At 43.1% G+C, this 17,993-nt stretch overlaps 1 protein-coding gene across 5 annotated transcripts in view; it reads right to left on the minus strand.

The window, feature by feature from the left end:
- Nucleotides 1-685: 685 nt before the first annotated feature.
- Nucleotides 686-17,993, minus strand: part of LOC111152345 (potassium voltage-gated channel subfamily Q member 5) — a 530,797-nt gene continuing 513,489 nt past the window's right edge. For all 5 annotated transcript variants that reach the window (XM_022510852.1, XM_022510851.1, XM_022510853.1 and 2 more), the window contains 3 exons: nucleotides 8,584-8,715; nucleotides 6,655-6,781; nucleotides 686-5,176 (listed from right to left, as the gene is read on the minus strand). In XM_022510852.1, coding sequence (XP_022366560.1) covers nucleotides 4,214-5,176; nucleotides 6,655-6,781; nucleotides 8,584-8,715 — 1,222 coding nt within the window. In that variant the 3' untranslated portion in view covers nucleotides 686-4,213. The remainder of the gene's footprint in view (nucleotides 5,177-6,654; nucleotides 6,782-8,583; nucleotides 8,716-17,993) is intronic.

Raw genomic sequence — 17,993 nt, forward strand, 5'->3', positions numbered from 1 at the left:
GCTTTTTAAATGGTGGAGGTGAGAGATCGTGTTATAAACTAGTTCAAAAGTGTTTGGAAGTGATTTACACTTTCAAGTTGGTCAAGCAGGCATGTTTCATACCCAATCTTATTTTCACTCATCTCTAGGCACATACATGTTTGGTCTCATTAGGGCCATGGTGGGAAGTCCTTTACCTTGTCCTCCAGGATAACACCCCCCACCCCCACTCCTTCCTCTTGTCTCAAGTGCCTCTGTTAGTGCTCTGTTACTTTGTATTCCAGAGTCCTAACATTCCACTGGAATTAATCATGGATACTTAGCGTAAAAGTACTAGGAAAACAGAAGGAACGGGCTATCTTAGTGAAGAAGGGAAAGATTCCTTTTGGAGAAGTCCTCCCCTGGTAAGGTAGAGCTGGCTAGGTGCTCAACATGGTAATTCTGAGTAGCCAGGGGCGGCAGGTTGGCGCACATGCCTGGGCATGCAGTGATTTCCTATTACTTGTTTACTACACCCCTTTATTAGAGTTAATACAAAGCCCACCTGTGCTGCTTTCTGAGTTTTGATTAACATGGAACTGATTTTTCTTATGATACACCCTCAAAAACATTTGCAAATCTCCACCTCCCCAAATTTCCAAGGATTTCTTCACGGACCTGCAGGAAGATAACTTTGTATTTCAGCCCCAAATCTGTACACAGCCAGTTTGATTGACTGGGAGCAGTCTGCTCAGAACCAACCAGTTACTTCCAGATAAAAACAGTCACACTGTTTGTAGACATCTTTTTAATGTTTTACTTTAAAACAAATGAGCCCAGTAAAAGAGAGCAAAGGAGATTACATTTCAATGATAGCTTGAGATGGGTATGAAATTCCTGATTGATTTGTTCTCAGGAACAGACAACTGTATTGTCATACTTGACTTTTAGAACTGCTCACTTAAAATGCACGTAATTATATTAAGTTTCTCTTGCAAAAACACAACCATGTCATTTAAGGCAAAAAATATCAGCTTCTGGGGAGATAAGTTAACGTTTCTGACATTTTCTCAGTCAGGTTGGATGAAGTGATCCATTAATTTTAGTTGCTCAGGTTTCATCCTTTCTTGTGGTTTTGCTTTGCCAATGGGCATGAGAATTAGTCGCTGTGCCTGATTTCCTCCTCTCTATTAGACTTGTTCCACCTGCAAATTGTGAACTTTCAGAATCACTGAGTCAATGGGAGGTGAGAAAGGCACCTTTGAAAAGGAGATAAAGACTTAAAAACTCAATAAAGTGTCTCTTACTTAAAACAAAACTGGCAACCCACAGATAATTAATTTAATTGAACAAAATGCAAACATTTAGACCAGACACAGCAATATTTTTAGTCAACCTCATATAAGGGGATGTTTGCTAGTAAGCATTCGCTTGATCAGCCCTACATATTGAAGGCAGACAAACTTGAACTGAGAAAGCACGTGGCTGCTCAGTGCTCAGCTAAATTGTGCTTCAAGACACCATTTGGCCTTGACCAATGGGACTTCACTAAGTGTAAATGGGAGACCCCTCTCAACTCTGTAGAGAGTAACAACAGACAAAACCCTGCAGTTTTCATACAGTACAACTATCTCTGCACATCCAAGAGTTTTTGTGCTAGAGTAAGAGATAGACACAAAATAGTCATGGCTTCAATGTATAAAAGTTTTTCACATCATGGTTTATCACATTTTGCTATGATTAAGACCTCAGTGATGCATTTGGGGTTTGTTTCTGAATCTTCAGTCTTCAGCAATGCTGGATGAACTATACTGTGTCGGAGGCCTAAGGAGGGGTCCCCAATACATTCAGAATTCCTGCTGCCAGTGGGGTTCAATCCAGGACAGGGAATATCCAGGAATCAGTGCTACCTGAAAGTTGCTGCCTCCCTCCTCTTCCTCAACTGATAATTGGAGAGAGCCTGCCAAGTGCGTGGCAGGTGTCTGGCTTTAAGCCAGTGGAATGATGTGTGTGTTTGTGTGTGTGTGTGCGTGTGCGTGTGTGTGTGGTGTTACAACCTCCTTGGGAGGGTGTATCACAAGTTCAGGCTGAGTGGAAACAGAGTAGGTGAAAAATTGTATTTCATAATTTACTAAAATTCTGTGCTTCAAAAACGAAAGTCATTGCTTTAAAAGCTTGATAAAATTTTTTTTTGACTGGAGTGTAAAATTTAGACCCTAACTTCTGCGTGTCTCCAGCAGCCAAGAAGACGCTGAATGATACACTCCAGGGAAGTGTGCTAGAATCCAGGTGGGTTGAGAAGAGGAGGCGTTTAAAATTTCAGTGTTTATCAAAAGGGACAAGGATTTTTAAAGGTTGAGAAGCCTATCTGAGGAAGAGCGGAGAAGTGGTTTACTTGGGGATGGAAGCTGGGTAAAGCCTGGCGAAGTTCAGGAGCAAAACAGTGGCAGGGAACTGAGAAGTTAATGGAGAAGAAAGGTAGGAGGAGGGTTGGGGATTGGAGACCACCAGTTGGGGGAGACAGCTGGGGAGGATGGGTGGATTTCAGGGCCTCCTTCTGCCTTTGGACAGCCAGTTGCTATCCCTGCTTTGTCTTCCTGGCCGCTGAAGGGTTTTTTTGGAAGAGCACTATGTCCCAAGGAAAAAACCTCTTCCTTCCCTAAGTCCTTCTGTGACTGGACTGGAACTGAACTGAAGGGATCTCTGGCTCCCCCTTGCCTTTTGAATGCCATGACCTTGGCTGAAGTTCTGAGAACACTAGACAGGTTTCCAACAAGCAGTGGGCGGGGCTTGCTTTCTGGTGAGTGCCTCTCTGGTTTTGCTTCCCTTGGGTCCTTGCTGCTGTGCTATATGATGTAAGTGTTTCTGATCTGCAGACCCTATTGGGGGGCACCTGGCTTCTAACTGTGAATGTGCACACCAGGAAACAGAACCCCTAATTTGAGGTTTGGGGCAACATTCTTGGGGGAGCATAGAAAACGTTCACTACAGTATAAAAAAGTAAAGGAAGTTTAGTTACAGCCTTCCATATGCAAAACGTACTAGGTTAATAGCAAAAAACATTCAGGGCATAGTAAAAAATAAACACGTTGCAAAATTCTCCGTTTATATATAAGAATAAGGGATGTTTAGGTAGTCGAATTCCCTAGCAATATTCATTTTCTAAAAAGATCAAGTTCTTCTATTTTGGTTTGATTTTCCTCCCTCGCATTGCCCTCTGAGGGCAAAGCTATTTTCGTTAACTTCACCTACTTCCTGGTGTTGTGTCTGGATTCTTTTCAAGCCGTGCTCATCTCAGTCTTACCCAAATGTCTAATTCCCGGGGATCCTGCCTGTATTACCAGTTTAGTGGAAATGGTTTCTCACACTTCCCCCTTCCCTGTGGCAGTCCTGGCAAGCCGGGGTTGGGGGGTGAGGGGACGCCATTGCAGAGAGATCAGCCCCAGAGCCCTGGTCCTTCTACTCATCAGTATTGTACTCGCGTGTGTAGAAGTCGACCGCGTATAAAGTTGATTCAGCCATTGTGGACTATGTTCCCGTGAAGTCACATGTGTCAGATAGTCTGTTTGCCCCACTGGCCCTGAATTTCATTATTTGCACGCGTTCTAATTGAAGAACATTCTCGTCATAAAGGACAACATGGAAATGATGTGCAAAATTGCTTGCCACAGCGTTGAATCACCAAAAGCACACAGATTGACATTCAAATTACATCTATAATAAAATGACTGAATAGGAATGGGTTGGCAGATATCTTGAAAGAGGCAGCCATTTCTATGATTCCCAAGTTCTGCTTTACTCGATACCTTGTTAGCAGCGGTTGATGGTGGCCATTGTGTTTACATATACATTATGGCCTAATTTTGAAAACGTATTTTGTATTTAATCACAAAGCAGAAATGCCTGAAATTTGAAGTTGTTTACTCCCGTAATTTCAAAACACAAGAGTCAAATCTTCTAAGTGACCTAATCTTGACATTTTCACACACCCCATAGCGTTAGCAGTGTTTGGTTTCTCAGGATTTTAAACGCAAGGTACGTTACTAAATGAGTGGGTTAATGTTGATGTACCTTGGAATTTCAGCCATCCCTAAACATGCATTTTCATGCAATTAAAAGATAACGGGCTTATAAACTGCCTTTCATGTTCTTCCTGATTCTTGCAATTTCAACTTTTTAGAAGGGCTTTCAAAATAGTTCATGCAACGATATGTATGGCTAAAGGAACTGCTTTGCTAGAAGGAAAACGGAGAACTTATTTCAGTTTGACATGAGGCAAGCTGAGGGCTTCCGTGCTTTCTCCTGCCTTACAAATGCTCTGAGATGATCGCGATCTTCCAGTCCTTAGAGAGTCCGACGCGAAAGCGGTTTCCCTGGCAGGCTGCGGCATGGCATCGAACGTGTCTGTCTCAGTCTCTTCGGGACCCACCTCTTCATCAGTTATAAACAATTTGGATTCCCTCCATTTGGGGTAAAAATCTTGGCTGCCTCTGGAGCCACTTGAATCACTCCCAGAAAGCTGTATATTCAGTTCCTCTGTCGACCTGATCAGGTTTTGCACCGACAGAGATTTGCCCAAGTCCTTGGGCACCGCGGGGCGGACAGATAACAGAGTCTCTCCCCCCATGTCAAAGCTTTTCCTTAGAGAACGGTCCTTGGTCAGATTTGACTGTGCAACCTGAACATTTTCCTTGGAGGCAACAAGGCAGGTGGTGACGTCGGAAATGCTTTCCTGTAAGCCTGCGGGGTTCGGGTGCAGGGTCTCCGGCCTGGGCAGATGCTTGATGGCTGGGAGAGGAGGCGGGATCTGTAAAGTTGTTGGGGCTGCTGGCTTAGGGGCCACGCTTATTTGGTTTGCAAGGTTGCTGGCGGCCGCCGCTGCGCAGCCGTCACTTTGACTCATTGGCACCTGTGTTGCTTGGCTGTGCATAGTAGGGCTAAGCGCGTAGAAAGTCTGAGCGCTGAACTCATTTGGCGTCAGGATGAACTGCAGGCCTCGAGAGATGTTGGCGCTCGCCGATCTGGATAAGCAGCCGCTGTTCTGCGCCGAACTGGACAGGTCTTTGCTATCCACGGGGCTCTGATAGTCAGATGTCTGTTCACATTCAAAAGGTGGGATCTGGAATGAGGCCAAGGTGAGGGCGGAGGCAGAGCCTTTCCGGAGGACCTGTTGATATATATCGAGCAGGCAGTCCAGCTTGGACTCGATGGACTGTACCTAAGGGTGGGGGAAATGGTCACATTTGAGTTATAACCTGTTGGAAGAGTGGGCTTCATTTCTAGAGCCACTGCAGCATGTATGTCTAGCGGTGTATTTGGGGGGTGGGTGGGCAAGGGATAATTTAGAGGGAGAGGTGAGCTTCAGTCTCTGCATAAGCTCCCCTCAATACCCCTCCCCCTTAACTTAAAATGGACAATTGATGTTCTCAAAAAAACATATAAGCGCTTTACAAAAGCAGCCGCAAGACCCCCAGCCCAAACAAGTTGCCTTTGCCAAGCCTCCTCCAAGAAATGATTCTGGGACTCTATGGCAGTCTAGCGAGGAACTCCTCTGATGAAATCAAGACCTTAAATATCAATGTAGGTGATTCTGAATTTAAAAATAAAGGTACAAAATGCTTAATAATTAATTAACAAAGGTATAAAATGCTTCAGATTAATACTTGAGATATTTTTGATTGGATTGGGGGAGCAATTTGATTTCTGGACAACTGCCTTTTTTTTTTTAATTAAGTTTTTAATTTTAATTCCAGTGTAGTTAACAGAAGTGTTATATTCATTTCAGGTGTACAATAGAGTGACTCTGCAATTCCATAAGGTATTCAGTCCTCATATAATAAGTATATTCTTTAATCCCTTTCACCTATTTAAATCCCCACCCCCTACCTCCCCTCTAGTAACCATCCGGGTGTTCTCTATAGTTAGTTAAGACTCTGTTTCTTGGTTTGGACAGTTATCTTTGTATGAGAAGGGCTAATAACTGAGGTTTTGTTTTGTTTTTTACAAAAGAGTGAAAAAGAGAGACAGTGACAGTCACCAAAACACATACGAAAAATAGATCTGTTATTTTACTGTGGAAAGTCTATAGTTGCTTCCAGTTCACATATTCATTGATGAGATGAAATTGTTCATTCCTTACATGGAAATCCAAGTGTTTTAGAGAACACTGTCTATGCATAAAAAATGTAGTTGCATTCACTCTTTCTTGATTTTCTTCTTTTAAAATATATTAATAATCACTGGGGCACCTGGGTGACTCAGTCGGTTAAGCATCTACTCTCAGCTCAGGTCAAGATCCCAGGGTCCCAGGATTGAGCCCTACATTGGGCTCCCTGCTCAGCAGGGAGTCTGCTTCTCCCTCGGTCCCTCTCTGTATCAAATAAATAAATAAAATCCTAAAAAATTTTTAATCACTAAAATACATCAAATGACCTAATTTTTTAAAAATATTTTTATTTATTTATTTGACAGACAGAGATCACAAGTAGGCAGAGAGGCAGGCAAAGAGAGAGGAGGAAGCAGGCTCCCCGCTGAGCAGAGAGCCTGATGTGGGGCTCTATCCCAGGACCCTGGGATCATGACCTGAGCTGAAGGCAGAGGCATTGACCCACTGAGCCACCCAGGCGCCCCAAATGACCTAATTTTTGTTAAAAAAAAATTTGGATGGAAAAGTTAGCCACTCCAGTTGGATCATACCTGCTTCTCCACCTTGACCACCCGGCCGAGCATACTGAGGTCATCAGGAGTCTCGTGTTCAGCTGTTATTTTCTCCCGGCTCTTCTTATCTGATGTGATTTGCCCTTTTCCGAGAATTTGGTCAACACTATCAGAGAAAGAGGAGATCAGATTATAAATGTTGAAGACAGAGATTGCCCTGGGCCAGAACGAAGTATTTTGAAAAGAAAAATTAAAGACAATTATCTTTAATTTATGTAAGATGACATGAAAATGAGCTTGTTCCAGTTGATGTGCTTATTTTCTTAACATGAGAATTACACATGAGATTAATTTTCTCATTATTCTGGTCCGTGATGAAGTCGCTTATGGGCAGTCTTCTGGAGGCGAAATTGTGCTGAACTACAAAGTAATTTGTCTGTTTGCATCTCCGACCAGGCATTTCCTGAATTTAACTGCTGAAAATATGACAAAGTCGTAATTATGATTATTTCATGTTAATAGAACAGATGCTTCAGTGAACATTTACTGCACATCTGATATGCGGGAGCTAAGCCCATAGAAAGTGATCGTCTCCACCTTTTGGAATTCTAGTTGGAGAATGGGCTGGAAACTTAAGATTAGTTCTACAACTTCTGTAGCAGTTCAATTTTATAAAAACCCTTGTTTTATAATAGTTCTATTAAAGAACTTGGAAGACCATGACCACGTGGGCCGAGACTAACACCACCACAGGATGAGTTAAAACCATTTCCAAGGAGACTTGATGCACTGAAATGGGAATTACTTTCTTTTATGTGTGTGTTGGAGCTGAATTATCAGGACGGACTCAGCATTCCAGTTTACAGGCAGTGCCCACCTCCTGCTGTGAATCTCATCTGTTATACTGCAAACTCCACAAGGACTAAGTCATTATTTTATTAATCTCTGAATGTCCATAGTGCCTGGCACACATTAAGGGCTCAATAATTGTCTGCTGGATAAATGAATGAACGGACGAACAAATTGTGATTTCTAGAATTGATCACCAGGTGGTTTACTAAGGGCCCAGTATATGCCTCCCGCTGAGCTAAGTGTGCTATGGGCATATAAACAAATGTTTAAGACCCTCTCCTTGTGTTTTCAGAACTCTTCAAACACCAACACTGGTAATTTGTGCCTGAGAATGAAGCAAGACTCTTAAAAAACTGAGATGACTGGACATTCTGGCTTCAAGAGAACATAATCAAACGTGGTTGGAGTAAGACACCAAACTCTTTTAATCACTGAGTAAGATGCTCACCAGAGAGACAGTGTGTATCTGACACAGTGCAGGACCCTAAGAAAGGCAAAGGCCCAGTCTTAGTCAGGAGCAGGGGAATAGACTTGCACCCAGGAAACAACACAAGAGCCAACCACTTGTTTTTGAGTCCAATTCTTGGGCAAGATTGAATACCAAGATCATGAGTGTCTCTATGCTCCGTGGCAGCTCTCAATGGCTGTAGGAGGTCAGAGAAGGGAAAGGTCTGTTTCTAGAGGCCAGATAGTTGGGTAAAATTTGATGAGGAAGAAGGACGGCTTCTTCTGGAAGGATGGTTGGGATTCCGAGAATAACAAAACAACAATAGCAGCAATCATTCCAACGGCATCAACGTCAACCATTAACAGTTACTGGGCACTCGGTTAGTGTGTAGGAACTCATTCAATCTTCATGACAACCTTATGAGGCAATCACATTATCCCTATTTTTACAGATGAGAATACTGAGATATTGCAGGCTGCAGATGGAGGCTTTTCATGTCTGATTAATATCCTTAAATAAAAAATCTACATTAAAAGCAAAAGTCCAGTTATCCATAAAAAATGAATTAGAACTCTAAGTTTCAGAGAGTTTTCTCTACAACAGAGAAGTTACTCTCAGACGGTTTTTACGCCCATTCCTTCCCAACAAATCACATTTCTATTGCTTACCGTGTTTGGAGACTTTTAATTCTACATAACATGTCTAGATGACCAGCAGAATATTGTTCAATGACATCTTTTACATCATAGGGGCGTAATGTTTCCTTAAACTTCCGTTTTGCAACATGAAATTTCATAATCCTGTAAAAGCAACATGTTCCATGTTAATCTCCATAACTCTGCTAAAAGAAGTTACCCAAATGGCTTGCTAGTAAATATGCGAACTCTGGGGGAAAAAAAAGTCAAGCATCACATTATTTTAGGTTCCTCCAGAAATGCAACATAAAAGCCCAAGATTATAGTGGGCAATTTAAGAATATCTCATGGGAGGCACACACTGAGAGTCGAAAAACACACAAAAGAGACTTAATGCTAAATGTTATACGTTTTTGCTGTTCACTGAAACCCTGAGTTAAAATCAAAGGCAAAATGCAATTCTGCCTTCTCTATGTGACCCTCAGAAGTTTAAGAAATAATACCTAGACTGCATCCCTTAAGAAATATAAAAATTGTTAAAATAGTCTTTTATGTAACTATGCAATTTCAGATGTAGATATGTCTGCAAAACTTCTTCTCTCTAGAGAAATGCATTCATATAGAAATTTATGAAAATTCTGTTTCATAAATTACTTTTGCAGAATACTGCTCAATTAGGTAGCCAAGTTCCTTTTGTTTCAAATGTAACACACTCATCCACTAGGCTTGGATATCTAAGGTTTCAGAACCAGAGATCTCTTTTATTACAATACTTCCCCGATAAAGACCTCATGCTTTTTTCTTTTTTTTAAAGATTTTATTTGAGAGAAAGAGAGAATATGTGAGTGCTCGTGAGTGTTAGAATAAGCAGGGGGGAGGGGCCAAGAGAGGGAGAAGCAGACTCCCTGCTGAGCACGAGCTCTGTTCTAGGACCCTGAGATCATGACCTGACCCAAAGGCAGATGCTTAACCCACTGAGCCACCCAGGCGCCCTGGACCTCATGTTTTAAAACAATATTTCTTTAAAAAAATTTAAAAAAAAGATTTTTATTTATTTATTTGACAGAGAGAGACAGCGAGAGAAGGAACACAAACAGGGGGAGTAGGAGAGGGAGAGAAGGCTTCCCACTGAGGAGGGAGCCTGACTCAGGTCTCCATCCCAGGAACCTGGGATCACGACCCCAGACAAAGGCAGATGCCTAATGACTGAGCCACCCAGGTGCCCCTAAAACAATATTTCATCAATAAATCCCATGATGCCATAAATAGCTAAGTTGCCAAGGATAAACAGTTACTGCAATAACTTGGTATTATTTCTGAAGAAAGCAAAGAAGCATAACATTTTAATGAGTCTATGCAGCCTTAGTGCAGGTAAATGTTAAGCCTGCCAGTGTTTTTTCAACTTTTAAATGGCTCATAGACTCCCGTTATCACACTCATGGATCCCAGGCTGGGAATCAGTCAATTAGGCTCTGCAAATCCCAATTTGGTGTCCCTTGGTGGAAAGTGGGAAGATTAGGTCTAAATGTAAAATTTAAACAGAAAATACTCACTACGTATCCTAACTGATAGCTGATTGCAAGGACCCCAACTTGTCTTATTGGTTAAGAAGCCCCAAACTCTATCTTGTAATTATATTATTAACTTCAAATTAATTGTATCTTAATTATTTTGGAATCATTTATTCATAACATTCTTACACCCTCTCTCCACCATATTTTCCCCATCAATCTCTTCTTTGTCCAGGATAAACTTTTTTGGTTTCTTTCATTGTTTGTTTTTGTTTACAGAAACATTTAAGCATTATTCAGAGGAAAGTAGAGGAACTCTGTTTTATTTTAACCTCTTAGTATTTAGCTTTAGTTCCTAATTTGTTTATTAAATTTGTTCAGTCTCCTATATTAAAAAAATTGTGAAAACTAATGAAATACCTACCCTGTGAAATTTCTGGCCCTGAGTAATTATTTGTTAACTATCTGTTTCCCCACACTAAATTTTCAGGTACATGAAAGCAGGACTGGGCCTCTTTTATTCAACAGGCGGGGCGGGGGTGCTTAAGAAATGTTAGCTCTTATTACTACTGCTGCTTCTACCCTGAGTGTTACGATCACCATTCTTCAACACTGTGTACTCAGGTGAGCACAGTTCCCTCTACACTGTGGAAAGAAACATTTGTTGAATAAGAGAAGGAAGGAAAGAGAAAAAGAAAAGATCTGCTCATCTAGGTAATAATAAGGATAAAATCAGAAGAAAGGCTAATCTAACAGCCCAGACCCTCTTTATTTATCTTCAGAGTAGCTAATGTTGTGTGGGTGGGTGGGGGGGGTGAGGGGGGAAGGAAAAAAAATCATCTTTATACATCCCTTAGATGGTTTTTAATTGTTGTTGTTTGTGTTTTCAATAAGATTACCACTTGTTGTGTAAGTACTTTTTTTTTTTAAAGATTTTATTTACTTATTAGAGAGAGAGTGAGCAAGAGAGACAGCATGAGTAGGGGGAGGGGCAGAGGGAGAAGCAGGTGCCCCATGAGCACGGAGCCCAGTGCAGCCAGATCCCAGGACTCTGGGACCATGACCCTAGCCAAAGGCAGACACTTAACCGACTGAACTGCCTAAGCGCCCATTAGGTGAAGTACTTTAGATGTCTTATATTCAACAGCCCTTAAGACAGTCTTATTTTCCTTTCATATTTGAGGAAACTGAGATTCAAAGAACCTATGTGACTTGCCCCCTCACTAGCAACCAGTACGAGGCAAAGCCAGAATCTCACCCAGATATGTCTGGTTCTCACTCTCACATCACCTCCGGCTTTCCTGTGGCATCAATTCTTGAGATGCTGAAAAGATTGGCTGGGATCTTGGCAATTTTTTTTTTCCCGGGCTATGGTAAATGACAGCCTACATGCAGAGGGATGAGCTTTGGCATGAGTTAGTGTGTTCCCATAGGCTGTAGCTTAGGCATTAGTGGTCTGTGGTGTGGCTGCCTAGTGGGGGGCCCACACACCTCCAAAGTGAATGATCTGTTTTGTCTGCCGGGGGTTCCTGCCCGTGTTTCTTGTAGGGAGTTGTGTGACTGCTCTATGGTAATTTTTCTCAAGAGTTGCATGTTTTTCTCTTTTCCTTTCACAAATACTTTAACAAAAGAACAATTTGAAGGCATTCAGTAGACGCAATTATACTCTGGCCCATACTCAGTCATATTTTAAGCAGACCACGATAATTTCATTTTATTTGCATAATTTACCATTTGTGAACTAGCCAAATTAAAGGAAAATCAATTTTTAAATAATTTTGATCAATATTTATAATTTTGATTTGTATTGCTTGCCAATTTCCATGGTACAAATACTCCTACCATACTTCATATTTCAAGCTATCAATGTGACATCACTGAACAAGAAGTTGGGAAGAGATGTGCAATATTATATCATTACATAGTATTTATGCCATGCAGATACAATAGATGTATATAACTCAAGAATACAGAGAGTAATATGTAGTAAAGTGATTAGGAAGTAGTGAGTGTTGAATGTATATTGCCTTTGTTTTTAATATAACTTATTTAATTGTGAGTTTATACAATTTAAAGTTTAATAATGGCTGTATTTAACAAGCAGCAAAATTCCCAAAAATGTAACATTCAGCTCCCGAGAGTACAAGCTGGCTCCAGCCCAATCCTGCATATACTCCTCTTTTTCAAATAACTGAAATGGTATTATTAATCCAATTTTTGTTTTTTTATTTATTTCTTTTAAAAAATATTTTATTTATGTATTTGACACAGAGAGAGAGACAGTGAGAGAGGGAACACAAACAGTGCGAGTGGGAGAAGGAGAAGCAGGCTTCCCTCAGAGGGAGCCTGAGGTGGGGCTCGGTCCCAGGACCCTGGGATTATGACCTGAGCCAAAGGCAGATGCTTAACAGATTGAGCCACCAAGGCGCCCCTATTAATCCAATTTTTAATTCCTTACATGGAAGTAGGAAAGTCTATAAAGAAAGCACCAGAGGGGAAGCAGAACCTCCAAGGAGTGATACGATGTGTAAGAATCCATGGTAAGCCTATTAAGAACTCTAATATTGACTCAGCTTCGCATAGCTGTCATCACGTGGGCATACCCAAACACCACAGAAGACCATCAGTTTCCCATCCAGGACTGCTGGTTGCTTAGCATTTATCAGGACATTACCAAGTGTAAACAAACCATTTTACCTGTTAAGGATTAAGTTTTCTAAGACGGACAACAAATATATTTTCTTTAAAAAAAATTATTTTATTTCACTTTAGTTTTTTTGAGCACTCTCTACACTCAGCATTGGGGTTCGCACCCACAACCCCAAGATCAAGAGTCGCAGGTTCCACTGACTGAGCCAGCCAGGCGCCAACGGACAAGAAAGAGATTTTCTTAAATGTCTTTGTTGTAGGTTGAAAATGAAAACGCTGCAGAAGCCAGAGGTGAGATACGAAAATTCTAAGTTGGGCAATATGTTTTATAAATGTGGAGGGAATGTTTAATAACAAAAGTCTTTTGGAAACCAGTAATTTATATAAAGGAGGATGACAGTCACTTTGCCTTTGCCAAGGACAGACCAACCATGTACCAATAGCTCTCAAAGCTGTTCCCTCCTTTCTATTTGCAATACTATATAGCCTTAGAAAGAATAAATCTTTCAAAGTGAAAGTGAGACCACATTGCCCCCCTTCCTAGGATCCTTCATTGGTTCTCCACAGCCCCTCAAGTAAACATCAAATTCCTTAGCATATCGTGTAAGGCTGTTTATGGACCGGCTGCCGTCTACCTCTCTCACCTCCCCCCTCACTCTGTGTTTGGAATGTGATGTTCCAGCAACAGTAACAAAAATATTTGCAGGTCTACAAAACACCATTCAATAAATCGTAGGCTTCAATTATTTGCACACGCTCTTTCCTCTTCCCGAAATCCTACGATATCTTTAAGACTCAGCTCTAAAGTCACTTCTTTTATGGAAATTTCTGTGATTCTTCCAAAGTAGTTAGTCACTTGCACATCAACCTCTATTTTAGTACTTAGCACATCACCCTGTAATTATTTGCTTATATACCCGCCTCCTTCACCAGATTCTACGTCCTTGAATGCAGGCCTATGTGCTTTCCCCTCAATAAGCCAACACTTGGTGCAGGGTTTAACGAACATGAGAGGTTTGTCTAGCAGCACTACAAGGAGACTGGGTGGGCAACCCGAGGGAAGAGGGTAATAGATGGGGACCCCCCACCTTCTCTCTCCGGAGGCTCATCTCTATTCATTCTTCTGCATGCAGCCTGCACTCCAGGCCTCCTGGATTTTTTGGTCACCAAAGTGCTAATTTCTCAGGATTCTGTCTTTGTACTCGATCTGAAATTCTAGCGGTTCTGTATTCAGCCCGAACATCTTTCCTTCACCTTCACAGGGGTAGATGGTCTTGCTTTGTGCCCTCAAGTGCACGGCCATGGAGGTAAATCTGAGGCACTGTACCTCACCCACTGACTTATCAACGTCAGGGGCTATGGTTTTTACCCTAGCACTGAGCATAATCTTGGACGAGTATCAGAGGGTCCATAAGCGCTTGCTGGAGAATCGAATGGGGATTAGTCACTCTCCAGTTGTTCTAAGTTGTTTATGTTGTTTTGTGGCAAAGCAGATGTTTGTCAAGGTCTTCTTAAAAGAGTGCCTTAGAATAGGTTGGAGTTCTTCCGGCATATTTCAGGGAGCATAAATCCAGAGCTATTTGAAGTATAGACAAGGGCAGAAAGTTTTTTCTGTAAAGGGCCAGATAGTAAATATTTTATGCTTTATGGGTTGTCTAGTTTCTTTTTTTCTTTCTTTTTTTAGTTTTATTTATTTATTTTGAGAGAGAGAGATCACAAGTAGGCAGAGAGGCAGGCGGGGGGGGGGGAAGCAGGCTCCCCGCTGAGCAGAGAGCCCGATGTGGGGCCTGAACCCAGGACCCTGAGACCATGACCCAAGCTGAAGGCAGAGGCTTTAACCCATTGAACCACCCAGGCGCCCCGGGTTGTCTGGTTTCTGTTGATACCATTCAATTTTGCATTGTGGCATGAGAGCAACCACAGACAATACATAAACAAGTAAGTGTAGATGTGTTCTAATAAAACTTTATTTACAAAAACAAGCATTGGGTTGGATTTTGGTTATAGTTTGCTGTTCCACTGTCTAGATGAGAGTGATGAGGAAATGCCTTCAGGCCAGGAATAAACAAAAGCTCATGAGCTGGCTTGGGGAAAAGAAACAGAAGACTTTGGTGGCCTTCTACATACTTATAAATATGTTTAATATGATCTATATCTTGCCTGGTAGCAAGACGTGTTTAAGCAAGTAATTCTAGAGTAAAATTCGGACCTTTAAAAAACATTTAACAATTAGATTACCTAGAATGAGCCAACAGAATGGCTCTGTTAAGCATTCAACTCTTTGATTTTGGTTCAGGTCATGATCTCAGGGTCTTGAGATCAAGTCCCATGTCATGGGCTCTGCGCTCAGCAGGGAGTCTGCTTGAAATTCTCTTCCTCTCCCTCTGCCCCTCCCCCACTCTCTTTCTAAAATAAATAAATACATGAAAAAAAGACTTAACAAAAAAGGAAACATTCAACAATTAAGATGATAATGCCAAGTAGTACTTCATAGTATCACCCTATGAGAGGGATAGTACTGTCATCTTCATGTTTGTAGGTAAGGAAACTGAGGCATAGAGAAGTTAAATACCTCGCCTGCGGTTGCATAGCTAGTAGATGCGCAATTGGGATTTGAACCAGTTTGGCTTTAGTGTTGAGCTCGTTATCACAATATAGTACTATTGCCTTAATACTAAGATCTTATATATATATTTTTTTAAGACTTTATTCGAGAGAGAGAGAGAGAGAGAGAGAGCGAGCATGAACATGAGTTGGGGGAGGGGCAGAGGAAGGGGGGAAGCAGACTCCATCCTGGGCAGGGAGCTCCTCCACCCAGCTCCATCCCAGGACCCTGAGATCATGACCTGAGCAGAAGGCAGACGCTCAACTGACACTGAGCCACCCAGGCGTCCAGATCTTGTATTTTTTTTTTTAAAGATTTTATTTATTTATTTGACAGAGAGAGATCACAAGTAGGCAGAGAGGCAGGCAGAGAGAGGAGGAAGCAGGCTCCCCGCCAAGCAGAGAGCCCGATGTGGGGCCCGATCCCAGGACCCTGAGATCATGACCTGAGCCGAAGGCAGAGGCTTCAACCCACTGAGCCACCCAGGTGCCCCCAGATCTTGTATTTTAACACAAAATAACAAGAACGAAAAAGATACTTTGCTATAACACAAGCTCTTCTCACTCACAGGTGTCTGGCACACACATTCTCAATAAAGCAGCCAAGCGAATGGCCTGTTCTTACTGGTGTGGTTGGAGGGTCCTTGGGAGGACCAAACGAAGGCTGGGGGGTAAGTTCTGCTCTCAGTGGCGTCTTTTTTTCATGAGCATCAACTGCACCCCCAGAACTAGTACGGCGGGAGCAAACACTCCTAAAGCTTGTTTCTGATGCAGTGAGGGGAAGCAGGAGGCTGGCTAGGTCTAGGAGAAGGAAACGTCTCGCACGAAGCTGACATGCGGCGCAGTACCACTAGAGGGAGGAAAAGATTCGTCACAAACCTGATCAACCGTTCCCCCTCCGGCTGAAACCGAAGGCAGTCTGCTCACACACTTTTCCGAGCACGAAGAAATAACTATAGCGAAGTTAAACTCTGGGTAGAATATATCTATATATACACACAAACACATGTGCACTTATAAGGAAATGTAGGTGCATTTGTTGTGCTGCCATGAGTTATAAAATCTTGCAGAAGTCTTGTTCCAGCCGACTAAATCAGGGTAAAGACACTGCTTATGAATATGCAGAGATAGGAACCAGCAGAAGAGGAGCGGCAGCGACTGCGGCCGCCACCGAACAGATGGACGAGCCCGGCCCGCAGCCAAAGCGCGGGCCGGGGGAGAGGGCTCAGACTGTGAACTGCAGAGGCAGCCTCACGGGCTGGAAGACCGACAGCAGCACTTCCCGAGCTCGGCGGCTCCCGGGCACTGCACAAAATGCCGATGCCTCGGTCCCCCCTCCATTTTCACTGATCCGGGGTGTGGGCCCCGAGATTCTGTAGAACCCTTCGGGTCATTCCACAGTGTAGCCCGGGTCAAGAGCTTCCGAAACGGAGGTGGGAGCGCCTACCTTGCGGTCGGGCTGGGCTCTGGGCGAGGCGCTGGGGGGCGGGGGGCGGGTATTACAGACTCCGTTGAAAAGGGGCTGGCAGAGGTGAAGGAGCCTCCAGGGATTATTTGTCTCCAGATTCTTCCTCTCTCCAGTCCTTGTGGAAGGCAGCAGTCCCTGGGGCCAGGAGCTCCGGTAGAATCCAAGAGCCTCATTTGTCCCGAGCCAGGAGCTCCTTGGATGAGCTCCATGCGGTCGCATCCCTAAGCGATGCCCCAGGCGTGTCTGACGCGTGGGACTCAAGAATTCACTCCTGGATTCTTTCGCTCATCTAGCAGACATTTCTTGAGTGCCCACTCCATGCCAGGCTCTGTGCCGGATGTCAGGAATACGGCCATGCAGAAATAAACCCTGTTGCTTGAGCCCTTCCTGTCTGGGAGGGCAGACGGTGTGTGAGTGGAAGGGGTGGGAAGCTCAGGCCAGTGAGAGGGGTGAAGAGAAGTGTTTAACCCAGACTGGTGTAAGTGACAGGAGACAATATCTGGACAGGACAGTCCTTTACTCTCTGCGCCCTCATGTCTGGGGATTGTATCACCAAATTTGTTCAGGCTGCAGAAATGGTCCCTTATCTTCCCACATCCTGTTTTTGGTGTGGATGTGTGTTTCTCCCTCTGACCCCTCTTCTTACCTTATGCTGATCAGTTGGGTTGATCTACTCTACTGACGTGCTTTCCATAACCCCTCCTTCCCAGGATGGATAATCCTACCCCCTGACTGCAAGAAACACAGCATCTGGGACACCTGGCTGGCTCAGTCCGTTCAGTGGCTGCCTTTGGCTCAGGTCATGATCCCAGGGTCCTGGGATCAAGTCCTGAATCGGGCTCCTTGCTCAGCGGGAAGCCTGCTTCTGCTCTCTATTTCTCTGACAAATGAATAAATAAAATCTTAAAAAAAAAAAAAAAAAATTCTTCCTTTTCTCCCCCTCCGCCCCCCCCTCCCGTTCCTCCTAAAAAAAAAAAAAGAAAAAAAGAGAAAGAAACTCAGCATCTATCTGCCTTAAAAGCAGATAAAAGGGTGCTAGAGCTCATTCTTGAAGTGATCCAGGCCTTTGGATTACCAAAACTTCCCCAAGGCAGCCCTCTTTTGCCTTTCAGAGATGGGTCTGGGGATGGGTGGTGCTGATCACTGAGCAAACTTGTCGGACGACGAGGACTGTGGAACTTGATATTTGGGGGTCACCATTAAAGACATGT

Source organism: Enhydra lutris, unplaced genomic scaffold, assembly GCF_002288905.1.
Source record: "Enhydra lutris kenyoni isolate GAN:26980312 unplaced genomic scaffold, ASM228890v2 scaffoldscaffold28, whole genome shotgun sequence".
In the NCBI taxonomy this organism is placed as follows: domain Eukaryota; kingdom Metazoa; phylum Chordata; class Mammalia; order Carnivora; family Mustelidae; genus Enhydra; species Enhydra lutris.